Raw genomic sequence first — 23,123 nt, 5'->3', positions numbered from 1 at the left:
CTCTTTATCGAAACATTTTCACTATGTTTTGACATTTTATACATCGATTATTAAATAAAATAGATAATAACGAAAACACTTATCAGAAACTAAAAGGTGATGACTCAGGCAGAATGATTTCAGATGCTATATGACAAAGCGGTATCATGTGGTCTTCAAAAGGAAAATCTGAAAGGAATTTCATTGTAATTTAAATTTATCAAATCAAATGATTAGTTCGAAGTGAAATTTAGTGTAAAATCCATTCATTTTGTTCCTGGGTGTAGCGACAAATATAAGATATATATTACTCTTAAATATATTATCTACTTAAGCAGCTGCAGCATCATAAACATATACAGATTCAAATTAAATGTGGTATATCCTTCAGTGCTTTTTGTGGTTTGTGCACTACTAATACTAAGCCTAATGCTGCTGCTGTTAGGGAAAAGTATTTTAAGGAGGCTAAGAATCCGCGAATGACAGCTTTATCCTTCTTAATGTAGGACTGCTGTTTTATCCATGCGAAAAGGATGAGTTGTAGTGAAGCTATCCACCATTTTCAGATTAATGTCGCCTCCCAGTGGTGCTGGGAAAACCGTTTTTGTTTTGTTTTTTTTGTTTTTTGTTTTTTTTTTTGTGGCCGCGTTCCAAACCAAACACATATGGTCAGACACTAGGTTATAGGACTCATTTTATAAGGAGAACATTCGTGGTTATTACATTGCATAATCAGCAGACGTATAGCTTACAATAGTCTATATAGTCTATTATCTAACAGAGCTTAACAGTTGTACAAAAAAATTAACGCGGTTTTTAATTGTGCAGCTACAGCACACACGTCCATTAGTTGACCGTGTTGCCAGATTCGAAGGGAAATAAAAAGTAGAGCAAGCCCTGCTTCCACTTGTTTACATTTTGGCATTAAATGAACCAAGCCAATTTGGCTATTAGCTGTTACATTGCACATACTGACAACTATTTATTAAAAATGAAAAACTTAGCTTTTAAGTTTCGAAGTCTTTTTTGTAAAGAATTTCTAAGCAGGTTTGTGGAAGTTTATTTGCAATGAACATCGAGTGTAATTTTATCATCAGAAACAATGAGTCACACTAAATCTAAAAATATATATGTTGGCCCATCACGTGTGTCTACATGTTTTTGGGTGGCAACAGTTTTTTACATAAATTCGGTGAGCAGGGGTTTTACATTGAATCCATTCATCAAACTACAATTCACTTTCTTTTTTAAAAACACCTCAATGCATCTGTCCTTTCACTTATTTATTCTCTACCTCCGTACTAATGTTCAGGTACTGTTTTAAAAAATAAACCTCCGCATTATCTTTGCACGCTTAAACCGAGCGGGAACGCGCCCAAACTGGCAACACATCCAAACCGGGAACGCGATTTAAAGACCCAAATGTGCGCGCCCACGAGCTGTTGCGAGGGGCGAACGGATCGGGGCCGCGCGCGCAGGAAGGCTTGATGATCACCACAAAAGTCGTCACATCACGGATCCGCAGCGACCAACAGAGATGCTGAGGTGACAGGCAGAAGGAGAAAACAGACGACCACATCAGACACATTTCCCCGTCCGTTCGTTTATTTTCTAACCACCGACAGCAACCGCCCCCGCCTCTTCCTATGGACGATCCGCTCGCTTTGGGATTCCGCTCAATGTCGTCCCCGCCGCCTCCAAACATAGAGGATTTTGTTTAACCACACCCGGTTCTTCTCTGGATCAAGGATCTGGCTGCATAGACCCGAGGTAAGGATTCCGGAGTCCGGAGGCCGTGCCGTGCCGTGCCATTTGCACCAAGCTAAACACCCGCTTCTTTGTCGCGTTGAGCCGTGTTATCCTGCATGTTGTCACAGCTTACCGTATGTCATTCTCCTCGACAGGCAGGATGAGCTTGCGTGGCCTGTGTACCGCCAATGTGCGTGGTCGCGCCTGAGTAAATCTGCTGTGGCAACCAACTCGCTATGCAACAGCTCTCCACAGCAAAGCCCGTCAGTCCACTGCAGGGACTTTGGGTTGTGGAGACGTTTAAAATGCGCTGCAGTTTGCCCCCTGTCACATCCCACTGAAAAACAGTCTGGCATTTTCTTTATATTGGTATTTTAAAAACTCAAATTGCTCTTTAAATCAATCATATGTGGACTGAAGGCAATGAGGGCAATGGAGTAGCTGCTCTAGGTGAATGCATGCTTGATGGTTCGGTCTTCATTGGAGCCCTTTTGCCGTATAAACACACACTTTTACGTCTCACCCTGCATGAAGTCTTCAGCCTGGCTCAATTGCATCCGTGCTGTGTCTTGTGGGGGGCCAGACACTGATTTCATCCAGCAGCAGCAGCAGAACCTCTCCCTGTCCTGCTACTAAGCCAGGCCACACACGCTACATTAACAGGAACATTAGGCAGACGTTTTATTTTCAGTCTAGCTTCTCCTACTTGAGCCACATATTATTGCAGATGCATGCATAGAACTTAATTATTATTGTTATATTTCCTGTCAGAACACCTTCATCCAGATGTTAGTTTTAGGAGGATGAGGAGTGGGAGGAACCCTGCGTCTTGAGATCACTTACGGACATCTCATGACACTTTGCAGAGCTGTGAACTTGCAGCTTTTAGCAGATTGAAAGCACAGAGGTGATGACAAGCTGCAGTCACTGCAAACAAAAATGCCACCGCACTGTCGTCTCCATAGAGATGCTGGGGTCAGGAAGCGTGATTCATGATGACACAAACACAGCTGTCATACATCATATCAAGTGTTTGGCCCAGTCAGTGTGGGCTGGGGTTTACTATGAAGATGATGATGATTATTATGATAATTGTGAGGAGGACGAGGATGAACGAAGATGTTCCTATGTGTGAGGTGTGAGATTAGTCTCAAATGTGAGGCAGCCTTTCTTTGGCATAGAGTTGCACGTGTGTTGGTGCACGTGCAGAAGTGGCTCCACTTTACGTTTCTTCCAGGTTTCTGCCAAAGGCTTATGTTTTTCTCACAATCACACTCTGTCCTTCTGTAGAAGTTGAATGTGGCAAGCGGCAGTCGTCTCCTCATTGATGGATTACCTGTTCGTCCTGCTTTGCTCTTAAAGAACGTCTCGTGCATTGTAGCTCAGATAAAAAGAAAAGTGGTCGTCTCGGAGGAAAAGACCAAAACACGAGGTGACCTTGAAGCTGCCAGAGGCCAGAGGTCATTTAATCGCAGCGTTTACACCGAGTTGCACATGCCCCGATGTTTAGTACAGCGTGTTTCTTCCTGGATTTGATCCTGTGCTCTGTGCTTTTTGCGTCATCACCAATTAACATAACATCAGGAATTCTGCTCACTTGCTCTCTCTGTGTCTACAAAGAATCGCAGACCCTCAGCTGCTACACGCGACAGGAAAATACAGGTTTTAGTGCCTGTCACTCACATACTACTACAGGCACAAAGCAAGGTCAAAAGCTTGACTCAGTGAAACGTATGTTCCTCCTTGAAGTATAGAGAAAACACAGATTAAGACGAGTAGCTAGCAGATCCAGACTGAAATAGTTTAAGAGCTATTCGTTGGATTGGGTACATTTTGTGCAGACATTCATTATCACCAGAGGATGAAGCCCCGTGACTTTGGCAATTCTCTGAGTTTTTATCTAGTGCCATTATCAGACCAAAGTTGTAAATGGGCCTGCATTCTGATTAATATGCCAAATACATTTTGAACACATTAGCATATTGAGATTTATATTTAGCTCAAATCACTGTAGTACTAGTAGCCTGTAAGTGTTACTACATTCTAGTAACAGTAGTAACAGACTTGCTTGCATGGCTGTAGACAGTACTGTTGGTTTTAAGGATACAATTTTCTTTTGCTTCATCATTGTAAATGAAATTACACTTTCTGTGAAATTGTATATATCATAACATTACACTGTTTAATATAAGGCTTTACTGTCTCATTGACCTATCAGATGAATTTATTTCACTGTGTGCAGCACATTACAAATTGTGCTAGTGTTTTTCTGAATGTAGTTAAGGGAAGAAGGTGAATATGCTAGTCTATTTACATACATACAAAATATAATTAGGGAAGCAAGTTATTGCTGTGAATGAATGTTTGTGTAAGTAAAAGTAAAACTTTAAAGCAAGTACACCAACTCTTTCTCTTTTCACAGAACAATTCGGCAATTTAACATTTAATATTTATTTAAATGTTGTTCATTTTTAATGTTTACCTCATCAAAACAACCTCACCCTATGCATGATGGGATTGATAGCCACCTCGATGCCTATTTATTGTGTGGGCAAAGATGAATCGAAGTTGGCTTTGTTTTGAGTGTTTGAAGCCAGACTAAAGGAAGTTAGCAGCATCTCCTGAGGAATGTTTAACAGGTCTTCTAGTGGGAACTCCAATTGTTGTCTACAGTTTTTGTTACAAGGGGTTTCACTCCTTCTGACGAAGAAAATTCTAAAAGTCTCCGTTTATAAATCTTTATAAATCATTTATAAGGCATAGATACGAACACATTTTGCAATGCCAGATTAAGAAAGCTTGCATTTTCCCAGGGTTTTCCTTCAAGGTCCAAATGCCTCGCTCTGTTTAAGACTGCTGGTCAAGGGGAACGAGATAAAGGACAGTACCCTGCTCAGCAGAACTCCGTCTTCTCTAAATTAGTTCCTGCATTTAGTCGCTAGTTTAATGTGGATATTATCCTACATTTCCTTGAGTTATAGATTCCGGTTAGAGTCTTTAAATATAACATTTGTATCCAAATTTACTTTATTTTACAAATTTACTTTAAGCTTTTCTTTACCTCTAATAAAAATCCCTTAATTGCAGATATCTTAAGATGTCCTGGTTGGACAATGTGTAATTTTTTTTCATCTCCTGAAAACTCATGAGGTTCCCATCCTTAATCACTGTGCCCAGGGCTGTTATTCCACTTTGTATCCATTGTTTAAATGGGCGAAAAAATTTGGCATAAATACTTCTTCCTGTAATTTATATTTCGATCCTCTATTAAGCCACATTGCCATTGTAAATTGGGTGATAGCGTAACTGTTTAAGTAATTATTTTGTTTCATGTCCATCTCCCGCCCAGTTCACCCTGCAATCTTTGTTACACCAGCTGGCTACAGGTCTAATTTGGGCTGCATAAAAATATTATCTCTACCAATTTTATATCTAAATATATAGATTTGGTAATGCTATACCCCATTATGGTAGAGAAGTTGTGGGAGGATAATCATCTTTATCGCCTCTATTCGTAAACTAAAATTCAGTAAAAGTAGAGGCCACCATCATCAATGTTGCTCCTAATGTCCTTATCTACTTTGATGTAATTGGCTTTGTACAGCTCATCAGTTCTTCCTGTTAGAGTAACCCCAAAGTAATTAATTTTGGTTGCATTCCAGTTTAAAATATGTTTCTCTTGCCAGGTTCAACTTGTACCCAGAGTAGAAACCAAACTTCTGAAGTTTGTTGATTAGCAGAGGAAGGCATGTATTTTGTTCCCCTAAGTAACAGATCGTGTCATCGGCAAAAAGCCCAACGTTTCTCAATGCCAACCTTTATCCTTTTTAGGTCTTTATTCTGTCTATTTGCTTGGGACAGAGCTTCTATATAAATTGCAAACAGTGTTGGTTAAAGGCAGCAGCCCTGTCTGGTACATCGTTGTAATTTTATACTCTCAATCAAATGCCATTCATTTTAATCCTGGCAGTTGGTTTTAATACGTTGAATGGCCATCTCATTGAATCTAAAGTTCTCGAATACTAGGTATAGAAATCTCCAATTAACACTATCAAATGCTGTTTCAGCATCATTAATATTCCTGTGTGTAACATGTAGTGTCCTTATGTTATCTTGGGTTTGGTGCCCCTTAATAAAGCCTGTCTGATCTTCATCTATAATGTCCTTTATACAATGTTCAAATGTTTTTGCCATAATCAGTGGTTGGCCATACAAACCAACATGCGGATAATGATCCGCTGTGGGGACCCTGAAGTCATGGGATAAGATGAAAGGACAGAAAAAATAAAAAATTAAAAATTTTACATAGAACATCCAAAGAAAAGGATGAATTTTGCCATCCCTTCCCTGTTGTTGGGAGGAGGATGAAGCCTCATGAATGTGGGGCCCTCCCTATTAGTGAGACAATACTAAAAATAAAAACTAGAAATGTCCAACATTAGCACATTCTCAAGCCATGTCCTCACAAATTTACTAATTCTCTAAATATGTAGCCCAGAATTAGTGTCTTTAAGTTGCAGTTGGCATCCAAAGAGAAGATGGGTGAATAAATAAGTGTCCGGATAAAGTAAAAAAAGGCACATTCTTAAAATTTTTTTGTATTAAATGAGATTAACTGAAAGTCTGTAAATCCTAATTCAAATCAAATAATAATTTTCAGATTATCCTAAATGACTCTGACAACCAAAATTGTACCTCTGTTTCACCAAGTGTCTCTTATACCCTTTCATTCTTAACACTGTGGGTCTCTTCTAAATCCTGTGAGCCTCTCTCTTGCACGTTAAGCTGTTGCTGTGTTTCCATGACAACAGTTCATTCAGTCACTCCTCCACGGCCGTCACGGTGTTCGTCCTCTTACTCACTGTCACCTGGAATCCGCCTTTAATCAGGTCCGGGGCTGACTCATCCGCACTCCCGTAGATCTGCAGTCCGGAGTCCCAGTATACTCGTAGCTTTGTATAGGATGTCTGGAACCAGATGCCCTTCTCCCTTGGTGCTGCTTTGATGGGTTTGCCATCCATTTCAAGCTTCTGTTGCCAGGCTTTCCTACGGACCAACTCTTTCACGTAGAACTGTAAAAAGTTAACTTTATTATTGATCTTGGAGGCAACATTGCGGCTGGCTTTGGGATCAGTTCTCAATACGCCCGCTGGATTTGGAACTCCATGCCCTCAGGCAGGGCCTGATGACTTTTGAGCAGTTCACTTACAAATCCAATGACCGATCTCCCCTCTTTTGCTTAAAATGATTACTAACCTCATCCTGTGTGTAATAGTGTATAATTTCCAAGAAATTCAAACTTTGAGTAGTAATATAATAGATAATGTGGTGGTACTGGGCAGTAGAGCTAATGCTGAATCATTCATAAAAATTGGCTTTATGTTGCACAGAAATCTTGTGTTACGGTGATCATATTGTAGTTATATCACATTATTGTGAGAAATGTTTCTGTTGCTATAAAATCAAATCAAAAGTATTTAAAATGTATTTAAAATCAATTTGTTTATGTAAAGCTAATGGTACAGTAGGTGATAACATATTGTTCTGTTTCAAAATAGTGCTTTATGATTCTCATGACGCAAATTTGTGTGTTACAAAACTAGAGCTGAAAAGCGAGTCATCCAAATGCAAAATTAAGCAGATTAAACTGTTTTTATTGATGAGATTTTTAGTATTTACTTTACAGCACATTCTCCCCAGCTATAACACACAGAAGATAAATGTCTGGGGTAAATGATACTAAGATGAAGCTATTTTGTAATTTAAGATGCAGCATTTTGGCTGACAAGTTGGTGGTGGGGGGGGGGCGTTTATGCAGAAAAAACAGCTGCTTGCAGCAGGTGTGGCAGCTGCAGTGATGGTCAAGTATCCGAAGATTCAGGCCATTAATCCGTGGATTTAACTTTGTCTCTCAACTGGATAGACCTTCAAACTTCCCCTAACAGTTAAAGTGAATCTTAAAATATTGGAAGTTTCATGCTGCAGTATCTTTGTTGTATGCCTAAGAAAAGTAACTCATAATTTCTGATTTTGTGCATTTCAAAGCCGCCACACTTCAACTTATGTTCTTCATCAATTTAAAAAAATGTTGTGTCTCTCTCACATTTTCCCAGGGTTTTCCATCAAGGCCCAAATGCCCGGCTCAGTCTGAGACTTCTGGTTGAGGGGAAGCAGTGAGGACAGCGTCCCTGGTCCACAGACGGGATGAGTGGGGGAACGGAGCAAGCTGACATCCTAAGCGTGCTCTCCCTGGTCAAGGAACGATGGAAAGTGGTAAGTGCCATGCTTCTCGGTGACAATAGGCCGTGTGTTTGGCCAGCGCTGTCACTGCCTGCTCACATGTCCCTCTCTGTCCCACAGACAATAAATCTTTGTATTCCAGCAAGGTTTTATTTTAAACTATACATCACCTGTAACTTTGGACAATTTGGGGCCATGTCTCTCTGTCCAGGTAGCGCTGCTGCATTATGGGAGGTCCAAAAATAGCTTGTATGACTATTTGTGGCACTGCAGTGTGCTATAGGCAGCGGGAGCAGTGATCCCCAAGGACCCATGTCTCTCAGTGCTTTGCCACACTGGATGTCATGTGTACCTGTTATTCCTAACTGGCAGCCTGGAGCCTCTTCCAGTCTTTTAAGGAGCTGAGTTATATAAGAATGCTGCACTTAATCCCACAACTTTATCTCCTAGTGCGATACAAGACTGAGTGTGTGTGCACGGAGGAGAATGAAGGACATGTGGGAGCTTGAGGGAAATTGAGGGAAGCTCTAGTAGTGCTGAGCGGTGAACAGGTAGAACTGCTTGAGGTAATTTTAATAGGTCAAATAACAAAGAGAGCTCAGTAAAATTGTGCGGCTCTTCATGGTGTTTATTTATTTGGATCAGGTTGTAAACATCCGGGCCTGTGCAGTGAATAGCTAATCAAAAGAAAAATAATCAGCAACTATTCAGATAATTTGTTTAACTGACAACTATTAATTTAAATTAAATACCTTTAAGCAAGATACTGTATGTCAAACATTTCTGAGTTCCAGCTTCTCAAAACGATGTCTTTTTCTTTGTCTTCTTCGTTATAGTGAACTGACTCCTTCAAGGTTTCTGAAAGCTGAGAGTATAATTTGAATTTAGTTTAACAGTCATTCTCACCGTTGTCTGGTCAAGATCATCTCTCTTGCTTTGGTTTTGTGGTTTGTTTTCAAAATGAAAAAGAATGAAATATTAATTAAAGTGGTAAAAAAACAAAAACACTAAGATATGTTATGGTTTGTTTGATCTTATCATTTATAAGATTCCCTCCATTAAGTGATGTAAAAGGATTCATTATTGTTAACCCTCCTGAATTTTACATTAATTTCAATGCCTATATACAGTACTGTTCTTACAAGGCAAGACAATTTTATTTAGTACAAAGCTCATTTCAAAAACTGACAATTTAAAGTGTTTTGCGGCGACAAAGAAAATACTTGGCCCCAGTCAAACAAAATGAAAATACAATATGCTCTAAACTCAACCACATGTTTGTAGAGCTAGTTCTTAAGCAGTGTTTCATTATCTTCCCTTTATCTAGGTGAAGAAGATTGGGGGTGGTGGGTTTGGAGAGATCTACGAGGCGCTGGACCTGCTGACGCGGGTCAGCGTGGCACTGAAGGTGGAATCGGCCCAGCAGCCCAAACAAGTGCTCAAGATGGAAGTCGCCGTGCTCAAGAAGCTCCAGGGTGAGTCGAAATGGATTCTGCGGGTTTGGTTACATATCTGGAATTGATTGATTCTCCCTGGAAAGGTGACTTTTTGAGCTGCCCCATAACAGGACACTGTATCATTCTCATTCTTGGCAGTAAAATATGCTTAGAAGTAAATTATTTAAGTCAATAATTTCTCTAGGACTGAAAAGAATAAAACTATGCAAAGAAGCAGACAAGTCCTGGAAATGTTTTGTTGGTAGAAAACGCAGTGATAGCTGTTGTGCATCAGTAGCAGGGTAAAATAACTCATTTGACTCATGTAAGAGCACAATTTTGCCCAGGGTTCAGCACAGTGTGCTTCACTGTCTACAGTGCAAAACACACTTTCATTCAGCAGGAACAGCAAATAAATCCTTTCTTTCTTCTGCCATAAAGTTTAAATCCGAAAGTTTCTAATGGCACCAAAACAAAGCACCCATGCGAGAGGAAGTGCATGTTTGTGTTCATGGTTAGACACTCCCAGTCTCTCATAGCAAAGAAACTGGATCAAGAAAACAGAGCTCCCTAAGGAGGGCGGTGTTTAGTTTTACTGCTCTCTCTCTCTTTTTAACCTTCCTGCCTTTTCATCGCTGGGCCTTTTTCCCTTTCCCCCCATGAGATGAAAAGCAGTAAGCTAGGATCATCCATCCATCCATTAGCTATACCCACTTCTCCTTTAGGGGGGTGGTGGTGGCGGTGGCTACAGGAGCAGCAAGGGCTGGGATCATGTTTGCCGTCTAATGGCTGTGGCCTGGGAAATCGTGGTTCTGTTGCTTCCTGAGGGAACCAGCATGTAACATGAGATGGGCCCAGCCCCCAAACACTGCTGACCCTCCCAGCTGTGACGAGTAAACCCCGACCCACAGTTTCATAAGAAGGCTACTGACTTCTTTTAAGACTGTTGTCAATTTGAATCTTTATCTGATTTATATTTATTGCATTTTAATATGGTGAAAGTGAGCAACTAAACATGTGTGTCTTGTTAGTGTCATTGTGTGGATTCACTGCATGCTGAAGGGCCTTGGGGTGTGGCCCCAGTCAGCCTGACAGTGCAGCAATGTCCTTTGAGAACAAAGCATGCAAACACGCGTGCACACACACAGACACAAAGCATTCAGGTGTCGTGTGCTACAGCCTGAGGGAAAAGTAAATAGGCAGGGTAGTCACCCAGGGACGCTGGTGATGGGACAGCAGGGAAATCTAGACAGACGCATCATCATGATTCACACAGTATGCTGCAATGTGCGCTGACATCCTACACTTGACATCAAGTGTCAACCTCATCTTCTCTGCTTCTCTGTTGTTGTCTATCATTTCCTAGGTAAAGACCATGTGTGTCGCTTTGTGGGGTGTGGCCGCAACGACCGGTTTAACTATGTGGTGATGGAGCTTCAGGTTGGTGCAGAATAAAAACATCTTCAAATAACCATAAAATAATCCAGCAATTGCAGAAACATCATCTTATTCCCCCCAAAAATGATAGATTATTTAAGAATTTGTTTGCTGCTTTTATTAATTTTATTTCAATTTAACTGTTTTCCATTTTTCTACAAATGACAAAATGACTGAAAAGCAAATTAAGTTTTGAAAGTCATAACTTCTTTTTCCAGATCAGCAGCTGGCATGTGATGACAAAATCTTCATGACTCTTTCCCAGTTGTGCTACTGCAAAACCTTTTATTTTTCCACTAATGCTATAATTGCATCTTGTCGCCAATGTGTAAGGTTTTCTTGTCTGGTTGTGATGCAGACCTGCCCCAGACCATCTTGAATCATTGACTCATTTGACTTTGAATTGTCAGCATGGGGACACAATGTAACATAAGGACCCTAGCTATGAAGGATTATAACAATAAATTAAGAATAAACAAATAAAAATACTCCAACGTGTAAAAAATTTAGCTACTAACATAAATGCATGCTACATATTAAAGGCAGCAAAACAGAGCATTGAGCAGAAAAGTATTTATAGCAAGAATTCTTTCAGTGCAGAGATTCAGACAGAACTACTGCAGGCTGCTGAAACTGTGCGAACTGTTTTTCATTATAAATAGTTTTATTTATTATTTATAATATTTTTCCCCCTACATACTACCTTGTTATCTGTTTATTCAGCATATTTGACCTTCAACATGCGCCAAACATAGTGATTTTAATTTTGATCTCTCAGGGTCGTAACCTGGCTGACCTGAGGAGGAGTATGACCCGAGGAACCTTCACCATCAGCACCACCCTGCGTCTGGGACGCCAGATCCTGGAAGCCATCGAGAGCATTCATTCAGTCGGCTTCCTGCATCGTGACATTAAGCCGGTGAGGCTCAGGCATTTTCACAGCAGCAGAAAATATGTTCTGCTTGGTTCTTTAGGTAGCGCTGGTGTTCCGTCATCGTAGATGTGTAGATTGTTATTTCTGCTAATCGGGTAGTGTTTATGAACTTTGCAGTTTTTATTATTGGTTGCTGATATTCTTGCTGATTCAGTTTTCCGTTTTTTGTCATTTGAACTTAGAGTAAGTTTCCCCAAATGAGTGTTGGCTAAAAACCCAAAATGTAACTGAACTTAAATATTGTCTGTCTTCAGAGCTGCTGTATTAAATGAGTGTATTCCACCACAGGGACACATTTATTCCCTGGGGCTGCTTAATCGATGTTGCCATTATTGACATTACATTTCACACCAATCAAGTAAATTTTTCTTTTAACCTTTGCGTCCTCAACTCTCCGTCTCTGCCTTAGTCCAATTTTGCGATGGGTCGGTTCCCCAGTACCTGTCGGACCTGTTACATGCTGGACTTTGGTTTAGCTCGCCAATTCACCAACTCTTGCCAGGAAGTCCGACCTGTAAGTGCACTTCTCTTTTGCTGATTGTTTGTTCAAATTACAGAGTGTACTATAAGAGGTGCCACTAAATGATAATTTAGACATAACACCAAAACAATATTTTAGCTCATTGTTTTGGTGTTAGGGCTGCAACTGTACAATTGTGGATCACATTTACTCCTCTTACAGCAGAATTATCCATCCACAGAAGTCAGCATTTTCTAAATGATCTAAATGCTTTAAAAACATACAGTAGCAGGCTGGTGACATGTAGTTAGGTATTCTTATCAGTTTGAAGAGGAGTAAAATGGATGGGGAAAAAGAACATTGTACTTAAATTTGCTGGGTGACCAAAAAGCTGACTGTCTAAATGCTAAGGCTGCTACATGTGCTGGATGTGTAAAAACAAGTAATTTTTTTATTGTAACAACCAAAATCAGCATAACAGTGTTAGAATTGATATATAATATTAATTTCTAATAAGTACTTTATTTGTTTTATTATATTTTAATTTTGGCTGACTCTGAACTAGTTTGTGTTAAAGCATAAAAATATGTAGTTTATGTCTCTTTTAACAATTAATACCTGCATCTGTGTTCTGTATGTCAGCCCCGTCCAGTGGCAGGGTTCAGGGGTACAGTCCGGTATGCATCTGTCAATGCACACAAGAATAAGGTTAGTATCTGTCTACTCTGTGCTAAAGCTCTCTCGATGCTTCTCCAAAAGTGTTTCTTTTGCAGCTTTCTCTTAATTGTTGTGATTTTTTTTAGCGGTTTGTTGGCATTAACTTGGTGTAATTTTACAGGAGATGGGTCGTCATGATGACTTATGGTCTCTCTTCTACATGCTGGTGGAGTTTCTGGTCGGTCAGTTGCCATGGAGGAAGATCAAGGACAAAGTAAGAGCAAGCAATAATAATGGAGCCCCGTGGAAACCTAACAAAGTGATAAAAGATGCCAACTGTAGGTGTGTTGTTTACTTCTAGGAGCATGTTGGGAAGCTGAAGGAGACTTATGACCATCGCTTGATGCTCAAACATCTGCCGGCAGAGTTTGGTGTATTTTTGGAACATATTTCTAGTCTTGACTACTTCACCAAGCCTGACTACCAGGTAATTTGGGTTTAATGAAGAATGAATGTTTATTTTGCTACATACCATTTGATTATACAGTTAGATCTTTCTCCTCAAAAACACAGTGAACAGCATCATCGTTTTTTCTGTAAAGTTATGTCTACCTGGATAAAAACTCACCAATAAAATTCTCATTGTTTTGCCTTTACAGCTGCTAATGTCAGTGTTCGATAACAGCATGAAAACCTACAATGTGGTGGAGAATGACCCTTATGACTGGGAGCGAACTAGCACAGATGGCACTTTGACAATCACTGCCAGTGCTACAACACCCCAGCATCACACCCGCCTCACCCCGGCACATATGGGGTATGTTTGATTTGAATCAATGTGCTTTAAGCAGAGTTGATGTAGGTTGATGTTTTGTTTTCTTAATGAAAAGCAGGATGACTTTATTCTAAAGAAATGCACTTTGCTAAAATGCTCTTGCCACATAATTGTTTCCAAATCATCTTTTTTATGCTTTCACTCAAACCTCAAATTATTTTGTGTCTTCCTTTTTTCCCTTTTATCCCAGCATGGCAAATGCCTCCCTCATTCCTGGTGACCTGCTGAGGGAAAACACAGATGAGGTTTTGCAGGATGAACAGCTTAGTGATGTGGAGAACAATGCCACTCCGGAACGCCTGCCAGGCTCCCCCCTCCACCCACACCGCAACCAGGAGGCTGACGTCTGGGAGGAGCTGGACCGCAACCGTAACCGCATCAGGACAGGAGTTTGGAAGGTAGACTACATATGAACAGGCAAATGATAGTTTCTGTAGATCACTTGAAGAGAAACATTACTACAGATCAGTCATCTCCTTTGTTAGCCACAGGTGGCGACAGAGGATGAACACAGCAACAACCAGGGTAACCAAGGACACCAGAGCCCCTACACTGGGCCGAGTTTGGGCTCTCCAGTCAAACTGCACTCGGAAGTGCTGGCTTCAGACCGTGATGGCCCCCTGCTGAGGAAACTCCGCAACATCCACAGCTTTGACCTGGAGAGGAGGCTTGGTCTTGATTCTAAGCCCAGTCCAGAACGCTTCCTTGAGGCCTGGTAAACCAAATTACATAAAATAATCCACAATACTATATTAATTAAATTTTATCCGCAAAACATTAAAATCGAGGCTTGATTGTTTGCTTCCATCTTGTATCTGTTAGCTCAGCAAAGCAACAGCCTGGCACCCAGCACCAGGAGCAGGAGGCTAACGGAGCGGCAATCATCCCAGTAACTCAGGGTCAAGTTGTACCCGCTGGGGACCGTCATGATAGGGTCTGGCACTATGATGAAGAATACGTGTCAGGCGTTGGTTCTCCTAAACCTGCTTCCCCTGGATCTCTGGAGCAGGGAGAGGGGGCAGCCAGCAGTGGGGGCTTTGTCGCCCTCAATCTGAGCTCTGGAAGGCAGGACATTGACTCAAGGGAGTGGGTAATGGTGGAGCGGCCCAGTGGTTCACCAGGGGCCAAAGTTACTACGAGCCCTTCGGAGGAGGATGAGGAGCCGGTGGTGCTCCAACCTGGGGAACAGTCTCCTGGATGGGAAAAGGGTAGCCCGAGCCCTTGCTCTGGCAAGGCTAAACAAGAAAGCATGGCTTCCTCGAAAGGAAGTGCAAAAGTTGAAAAATTGGAGCTTAGTGTGGGCCCTGCAGGGGCTCTGCCTCCTGTCACCCCAACCAGTCCAGCTGAAGCTCTGGCAGAGGGCGTCCTCACTCAGGTAAGCGCTTTCATTTGAAGGTCATCTGACAACATGGCATACATGATACTGACTGTAGTCAGCATTTTACAAGGTTAAAAAGCTGCACAGAGTCAGAGTTCTAGCTCTAGAACTTCAATGCTTATGCCCCTTTACATTGCCGCTAGTGGACAAATAAAGTGATTTGAATTGGATTCACCAGCTGCACCTTGCTGTAGTTTAAAGCTAAATGCTACCGCTTTATGTTTGCTGGCTTCTTCACTTGTGTAGAAAGTATTTTTAACTGCAGTGCATTAATCACATCACAGCATGGGGAAAGGGAGAGCTCATGGCTTTGAAATGCACTTTGATTTGCGTTAGATTTCATGCATACGTTTTCCTCATTTGTGGACATTTGCAGTTTGTTTGGTTTTATTTACTTCACAAATTATTGATTTGCCTTTAAAGTATAATTTTCTTTGTTCTGTTAAATGACTACTTTGCTATTCACAACTTTTGACCTGGCCCAAAAGTCAAAATTCAAAACTCTACTTTTTTATTTTAGAGCTTCTTTAACTACCAGTAAAAATAACTGTCCCCTCACTCTCTCCAGCAACCAGAACTACTACCTCAGAGTTTAAAATCGACACTGCCTTCCTTCCTTCAGTTTTCTGACCTTAGCTTAAGATTATCTCCTCAATTATCTTCATAATAGTGCCATTGCTTTACATGTTAAGAACAGCTCTTCACCGTGCTCCCCACTGGTGCAGCCCACCTGTCCACCCTCACAGCTCTCCCACCGTACTTCCTCCATCTTCTCACTCCCTCACTACTCTTGCAACCCCTCCTCTCTTCAACTCCCAATTCTCTCCCTCCCCCTCTCTTAGCTCCCCACCTCTCCTCCATCCCTGCCTGAGGAAGTCGTGGTCCGGACATCCAGCCCCACCCCTCTGCGCTCTCCCAGCCCTCACACCCTCCTGACCACCTTGTCGGACCCACTGCACCACCACCAGACGCCGGGCATCAGGCGCAGCCAGTCTGCCGACCAGCACCAACAGGAGCGCCCCTCCTCTTCCTCCTCCTACCACGCTTCCCTTCCTCTACCACCAAACCCTACCCCCGGCACTTGCTCACCTAGTCGCAGGAAACTGCCGGCTATCCCACTGGGTGCTGCCAACACCAAGTTTCCCTCTGTTATACGCATCACCCGTGCCCAGCTTCAGCAGGTGATGAGCCCATCATAGTCCTATAAAACAGACCTCCATTCAGCTTTCTCCAAATCTGTAGTAATACATTGGCTATCAATTTTTTCTTTCTTTTCTATTTAAGTTGCTTGTTTTCTTTGTTCAGTTGGCTTCCTTTTTTGTGTTGTTGTAAGGCAGCTCTCTCCAGAAACCATGAAGGGCATTGTGCAGGGGAGACAGAGCATGGGTCAGATGTGTCCTAGTGTCTGGACATGTGTTCTTGTGATCTGAATAGGGGTTTGTCTTTGTCTGATTGTGGGCATGTGTGTTTGGAATGTCGAGTCATGACTGCAGGTTGCATGATCTCTTTTGTTTCAGATCGTCTTTGTCCTCTCTATCTTTCTCTTTCTCGCTCTCTCCCTGTATTTGTTCCTCACCATCTCTTCGCTGAAGCCCCCTGCGAAGTTGCGTGAACGTTTCCTGTCCTACTTGCTGGTTTAGTACTCACAGCTTGACTGACACTGCCATAGCACTGTCTCGTGTCTCAGTCTGATAATGGTAGCTATGGTATTGCATGCTGTTGCCAAACTAATCACCATTTATTACCCCATATTATAAAATTCTTCTCTTTTCACACATCTGCATCAGGCTCTTGCTACAGAACTACAGCACAACTCGACATGTTGTAGTCTATCAGCAACAGGCCTTAGACTATTAGTATATTATTCCCATTTTAGTGTGACTTAACTTTTAAAATAATATATGTGTCTCTTTCTTGTCCCTCTCATGTTTCCACCTCCCCCTCCTCTCCAGTTGACTGCTCAGCGCCCCTCTGGTCTGTCCTCCCAGTCAGGATCAGACAGTGTTCCACAGTGCCTCCTGCTGGACAGGCGTGGTGAAGCTGATGCTGAGTTGCAGCACGTCCAGGAGCACACAGTGGACATCTGCTCCCCACAAGACCATGTGCCCTTCCATCCAGCAACACCCACAGACCCCCTGGCAATGATGCTAGTCAATGGAGACCACCACACCAAAGCTCAAAGCCCAGTGCCCAGCCACGTGTCCTCACCGCGCTCTCCCCGTTCACCACACTCGCCTCCTCCGCGCTCACCTTCCTCTCCACACTCGCCTTCCTCTCCACGCTCCCTTCGTTCTCCTCGCTCCCCTCGCACTCCTTTTTTTACCAATGGCCTCTTCTCCCCTCCTGTTAAAGCCCAAAAGGAATTAAATAATGAAACCTTGCCTAAGCTGAAAGACCCTGAGAATATATCTGCCCCTGCTCCTTGTGCCACAGAGCCTCAGCTAAAAGGTGATGAGAGCAGAGAAGTGAACCAGGCTCCAGATCCGACTCGCAGTCTCACCTCCTCCTCCCCGGTTGCCCCCCAAAAGGACCCCAGCCGCAGGCAAAGTCGTATCCCTGTGCTGGAGCCCTCCAGCCTGCTGGAGTTCCCACCTCCAGGGTCTGCCAAGGAGAAACTCCTACAGAAGAAAGCCAGCCACCAGGGCCTGATCCCCTCCCCCACTGCCTCACCATGCCTCACAGATAGGCGTGGCCCCATGGTGGCCTCCCTTGCTAGGGACCCGCTGTCGTCAACTTCTGACCGCTCCCAGGATGAGGACTCTCTCATGGGTTCCCATTCTGACCGGCAGGGAGATGATGCCCCATCCCTTTCCTCTTCATCTAGCCCTCTGTCACGCAAGAGCAGAATCCCTCGTCCTGTTCATACAGCCTCTTCCGCCGAGCAGCTGGCTGCCCAATTCCTGCCACGCCCACCTCCTGGAAAGCCACCTTGTCGCCCACCTGTGGAGGGCAGGTAATTTGTTTAGCTGCATCTTTGCTTTTATGGACATGCTATCAAAAATGTAGTTCATACAATCTGTGTGGCCTTTGTTTGATCTTCATAGTTCTGGAACTTGCTCAAGCTTTATTGACCAAAAAATCCAACTTGTTACGTTACAATTCGGTTTTTGCACAGATTAAAAAGATATATAACATGTTAGTTAGTCAAATTTAGAGGTGTTTGCATATTAGTTTTTTACTTTGGACAGAGTGTGTCCCCTTTTTTCTTATCTTCATGCTAAGCTCAGCTAACCAGCTACTGGCTTTATTTTAATAATTTGTGTACAGACATGAGAGAGATACCGATCCCCTCATCTAATTCTCAGCAAGAAATATGAAAAGGCAGTTTATGCTTTAAAATAAATGGCTGTTATTCATTCCCTGCCTTGCTTTCTCTAACCCTTCTAGGCTTAGGCGTTACCGCATCCGAGCTGGCAGCACCAGTGACTCAGACCTCTTGACATGCCTTGCTCAGCTGATGCATGGTTCCCGTGGCTCTCCCCTTCACCACCGCTCCTCAGCCCAGCATGGGGGCTCCAGGATGGGCATCTGCAGCCTGACAAACTCTCCGCACCATCACCGCAGCTCTAGCGCCTCCCCGCGCAGCTCGTCCTCCCTGCAGCGCTCTGTCAGCTCCTCACCCTCCCGCCACGAACACCGTGGCGGAGGGGGAGGGGGCTGCCTTGGCCGCAGCCGCTCACCTCCCAGCTTTTCTGGCTCGCCACCCCCCCGCCGCTTCTATCCACACCATCAGGAGAGTTGCTGCAGCCGCCAGGCACGCACGGGTCCCTTCCACCTGTCTAGGGGAAAAGGATGCAGCAAAGAGAGCAAGTGCTCCGGCAAACTGAGCAGATAGTTGCCCACCAGGTTTTTCTTCCACCACAGAGGATCGGAAGACCACAATTATGATACAGTAGACACCGGTCAGGAAAAAAGTCTTCCTCAATAATTAGAAAAAAAAAACTTTGTTTCCTGTTTTTTAGTCTGAACCCTACGCTTGTTTCGCAGCTTCTTGCTGTTGTTCACACTCCAATTTGTACACAGGTTTCGTCATTAATTTATGTGCCCAGTTTTAAAGAGGTACTCCAATGATTTAGCATCACATTTTCATAGGGTTTTGGGACTTGTTTGAGACTTGAAAAAGAGTAGTTGTGCAATAGAGGCCCAGATATCCTGACTGACATGCTCTAAAAATGCTGCTTCTTACATTTCCAATAACATAAATCAATAGTGTCTTTCATCACACTTCTCCACTTAGCAAGTCCCTGCTTCTTTCAAACCCCACACCTCCAATTTGTCCTCAGCCAAAGCTGAGACGGCAATAATGACTGCTGAGTGTGAGTGTAAAACCATCTGAGTGCTCCTTCGTTGACAAATGATATTGACATGTCAGGACCCTCATTTTATATTTATTAACATGTAAGAAGCAAATTGTGTAGCTGCAAAATTGTCTGTGCTTTCCAAATGAAGGAAATAGCACAATAAATAATGAATAGTTATCTGAGCAAGTGGGCACATAAATGAATCGGTTTCCTGCCACCCTCCACCACAGTTTATAGCAACTTCTCCCCGGCATTAATGCACTTGGATTATACTGATTAAACATCAGTTGATCACAGCTTAGTTAATTATTGGCTTGTAGCTGACTCAGTTATCTCCGCTACATTTGGAGATTGTAGGCAGGGTAAAATATATACTTAATGCTGTATATGATTGCATAAAGCTTTGTACAGTTGTATTTATTTAGATATTTATTTTAATGCTTAGCAATGCTTTAGGACTCGTCTGTGTGATCGTGGATGTGTGGTTTTGTGTCACTCACATTAGTTTTAAATATTTAATCGAAGGGATTAGACTAAAGCGATCCTTTATACAATCAGTCATGTAAAGTGCGTGAGGACACACACCTTTTTGTGCCTGCTGTGTTGCTAAGAGGTAATCTAAATGTCACACTGAAGGAAGGAATTACAGGTTAGAATATTAGAACTACAGTAGATATGAGGGCATTATCGGAACATGTGTTTCATGTAGTAGTACTTGTAGTAGCTGTAGGTAAGCGTAACACAAGGTACATTGCTGATGAGAAATGCTCAGACACAAATGTTTGTCTGTGTGCCTTGGCACTTTGGGCAGCTTGACGATTCTCTCTGGTAAGTTTGTAATTAGAGAAAATAAAGAAGCCAAAAAACAGTTGTGCCAGTAGTTATAGAATGACCCTTTTCGCCAGTATTCTTTTAATGTAGAAAAGATAGCAAGACACATGTTTGTACAGCAAAATCAATTTGAGCAAACGTTTACTTGTGGACAGAGTAGCTATTATTTTTAAGGACTAAAGAAAAAAAGTTCAACTAAAACCCGTTTTAGCTGTCCTGAATCTTCCAGGTCAGCGTTTGAATAAAAACTTTGAACAAATGTGAAGTTCAGACCTCAACTAACATTTTGTTAAGAAACAGAGGCCATATGTACTGTACATATATTTCTTAAAATTATATTTCATGCCTTCACGTGCAAGAATGTTGTATTTGCTCCTTCTGTGCTGGAGAATGTCTTTTATACAATGACATATGGTATGTTTGTGCACAAGGCAAAGGAAATGTTTGGTAGACATACTGTTTTTGTTTAATTTACTGAAACTCTGGTCCACAACCTTCTCCCACTCCTCTGCTTGTAAGATACTGTAAAATATCTCCAGCTTCCTTCCAGCGCTACTCTTTGCATGCTCAACAGAGAACAGACATTGAAATCACCTACTGAGTAAAAGAGCTCTGCCACTTCCCATTACACAGCATTTATCTTCGTATTGTAAGCTTTCAACCCAGCAGGTACTTCAAACTTAATTTCTATGACTCTGTGTATCTTCTCTGACCCCTTTCCGTATTCATTTTCCGCCTCCCACCTGATGTATGACACTAGTTTTCTGTGCTTACTGCACTAACTTGGGATGATTTTTTTACAAGTGTAATGAGCTGACATGATGCACATAATAATGACCAGAAATTTTAAAAAGAAAAATCAAGCATGTATGAGTTGAATATGAATGGCAGTCATAACGTCTATGTGATGCACATATGAGCAAAGAAGCAAGATCATATTGCCAAATATTTTCACAAATTTAAAGATGTGCTTTGACTTGACATATGATAAATGGGAGTGGAGAGAGGTTCAACATTGCTTTGTAGATATAAAATGTGCTGTTTCATTTGACTCATGCAGGTATCTACACTAGCCTCACAAAGCAGCTATGATGACTCATCCTGAATGCAGACAGTGTTCAGTCAGTCAGCTGCCTTAATGTCTCTTCTCTGCCCCTCTGTGCATAGCGAGGGATGACTGAGCCTTGTCTGTGTTGGAGATCAGTCCACTATTAGGGCCAAGCCAAGCCTTTGTCACTTATCTCTTTGTGTAAATGGCACGTGCTGTAATGCACATCAGCTGTCAGTTTTTCACTACTAAAATCAGTGCTGTCAGACTCTTGCGCTTGCAAAGCTGTTCTGTTGAAGAGCTCTGTGTTTTTCTCTTAGAATGCGTGGGCCACTTATTGATTGGCTTTTGGAAATGAAAACATTTCAGGTTATGGTCTTGAAGGTGTATTTGTTTGTTTGATAACCGTATCCTCTCAAACAGGGGTGTGCTATTTCTACACGTTGCCAGCAATCAATCTTGGATTCTCCCTGTTTCAACTCTGTATTTCAAGATATTTCAAGCTTTCAAAGTTCAGAATACTGTTGTGCAGACTTTTAATATATATACCTGTGAAATATTCAAAGTAATTATTTAAAGAAAATAATTATTGTAAAACCATAAATTATATGCTAACAAGCTTTCAGTGAAAGAGAGGAACAGACACTAAGGTGTGCTGCTGGTTTTAAAAGATAATCAGATTTCTTCTCATGTTTCTTTTTTATTATTATTGCACATACATGGTGTGTAGTTGTAGTGCTAGTATTGCTTTCCTGATGACATTTTCTTTGTCCCTTTTAAGAGTGACATGTTAGAAAGTTGTCATATTTATAAAGTAGCTAGCTGGTATTTGTGGTCACAGATACTCATATACCAACAAAAATAAAGCCAGCTGTTTGTTTTTTTTTCTTTTTTGTTTTTTCGTTTTGAAGCTGAAATGGAAACTAATGAAAGCTTTTGCTTGCACTGGTACAATTCTCATGTCTCATCTATTAATGACTTATAATTACTTGAGAAAAAATATTTATTGTTTGATACTTTGCTCATTCATCATTTTGACTTCAATTGTTGGGATTTTTAATGGTTATTTTTTGTGTTGTAATGTCATGACTTTGAAATGTAACTGTACACTCTCAAGGAAAGAATGTAACTAGTGGGAGTTTTGCATTGTATATAACTGTAATTATTTATGTTTATTCTATCATTTGTATCATATCAATGCCTTGTACAGTGTTTTTTTTTCTTTTTGTTTTAAAATTATTTTGTATTTTATTTTTATAAACTGGTTATAAATAAAATACTCATTCCGCATGCAGACAGAATCTTGTGACACGTTTCTTTATCTGAAGTATCAAGCGCTGGGTGAGAACAGAGAACTTATACCATGCAATTTAGCGTATTTCTTGTTAATTAATTGGATGTTCATCTTGTTTTTTACACTATGAAAGAAAGTAACACATTACGCCACAAAAACGTCACAATAATACTTTAAATTAATCATACTTAGGGATACATTTTTAAGTAATTCATATAAAAAATCCAAATAATTGTATTAAGGGGATAATTTTGGTAAAATTATTATGTATTACGTATTCATTTTAAATTAGATCAACTTAATCTCATATTTTAGAGACAGAAAATTAGAATTGAAAAAATCAGCAATGTCTCTGTGACTTTGTAACTTTGTGCTGCAATCTTACTTGTGCTGGTAAATGAGAAAGCAGTTGAAATGTTTCCATGTCTGTTTGCCATGTTTCTGCTGCAAGACTCAGATACTTTATTGCCATAAAGCCAACTTTTTCTTTGAAGACAACCTCCCCCACTAATCATGCACAGCAGCAGCGTGTGAGAAAGGAGAG

At 41.6% G+C, this 23,123-nt stretch overlaps 1 protein-coding gene across 3 annotated transcripts; it reads left to right on the top strand.

Moving 5' to 3' along the window:
• The first annotated feature begins 1,406 nt into the window (after positions 1 to 1,406).
• ttbk2a (tau tubulin kinase 2a) lies at positions 1,407 to 22,579 on the top strand. Of its 3 annotated transcripts, none has more exons than XM_067480021.1 (16): positions 1,407 to 1,749; positions 7,842 to 8,001; positions 9,296 to 9,443; positions 10,771 to 10,844; positions 11,620 to 11,760; positions 12,185 to 12,289; positions 12,878 to 12,943; positions 13,074 to 13,166; positions 13,254 to 13,379; positions 13,552 to 13,709; positions 13,918 to 14,125; positions 14,219 to 14,442; positions 14,550 to 15,102; positions 15,948 to 16,286; positions 17,058 to 18,058; positions 18,493 to 22,579. In XM_067480021.1, the coding sequence occupies exons 2-16, from the start codon at positions 7,933 to 7,935 to the stop codon at positions 18,938 to 18,940; spliced, it is 3,753 nt and encodes a 1,250-aa protein (XP_067336122.1). In that variant the 5' UTR covers positions 1,407 to 1,749; positions 7,842 to 7,932; the 3' UTR covers positions 18,941 to 22,579. The 3 variants fall into 3 exon arrangements, with proteins under 3 accessions (XP_067336122.1, XP_067336121.1, XP_067336123.1); XM_067480020.1 differs by having other exon boundaries at positions 1,408 to 1,749; positions 14,213 to 14,442; XM_067480022.1 differs by lacking the exon at positions 15,948 to 16,286 and having other exon boundaries at positions 1,408 to 1,749; positions 14,213 to 14,442.
• Positions 22,580 to 23,123: the final 544 nt, after the last annotated feature.

Source organism: Channa argus, chromosome 16 (genome assembly GCF_033026475.1).
Source record: "Channa argus isolate prfri chromosome 16, Channa argus male v1.0, whole genome shotgun sequence".
Taxonomy (NCBI): domain Eukaryota; kingdom Metazoa; phylum Chordata; class Actinopteri; order Anabantiformes; family Channidae; genus Channa; species Channa argus.
Note: the sequence above shows the minus strand (reverse complement) of the source record. Positions and strands in the feature narration are given on the sequence as shown.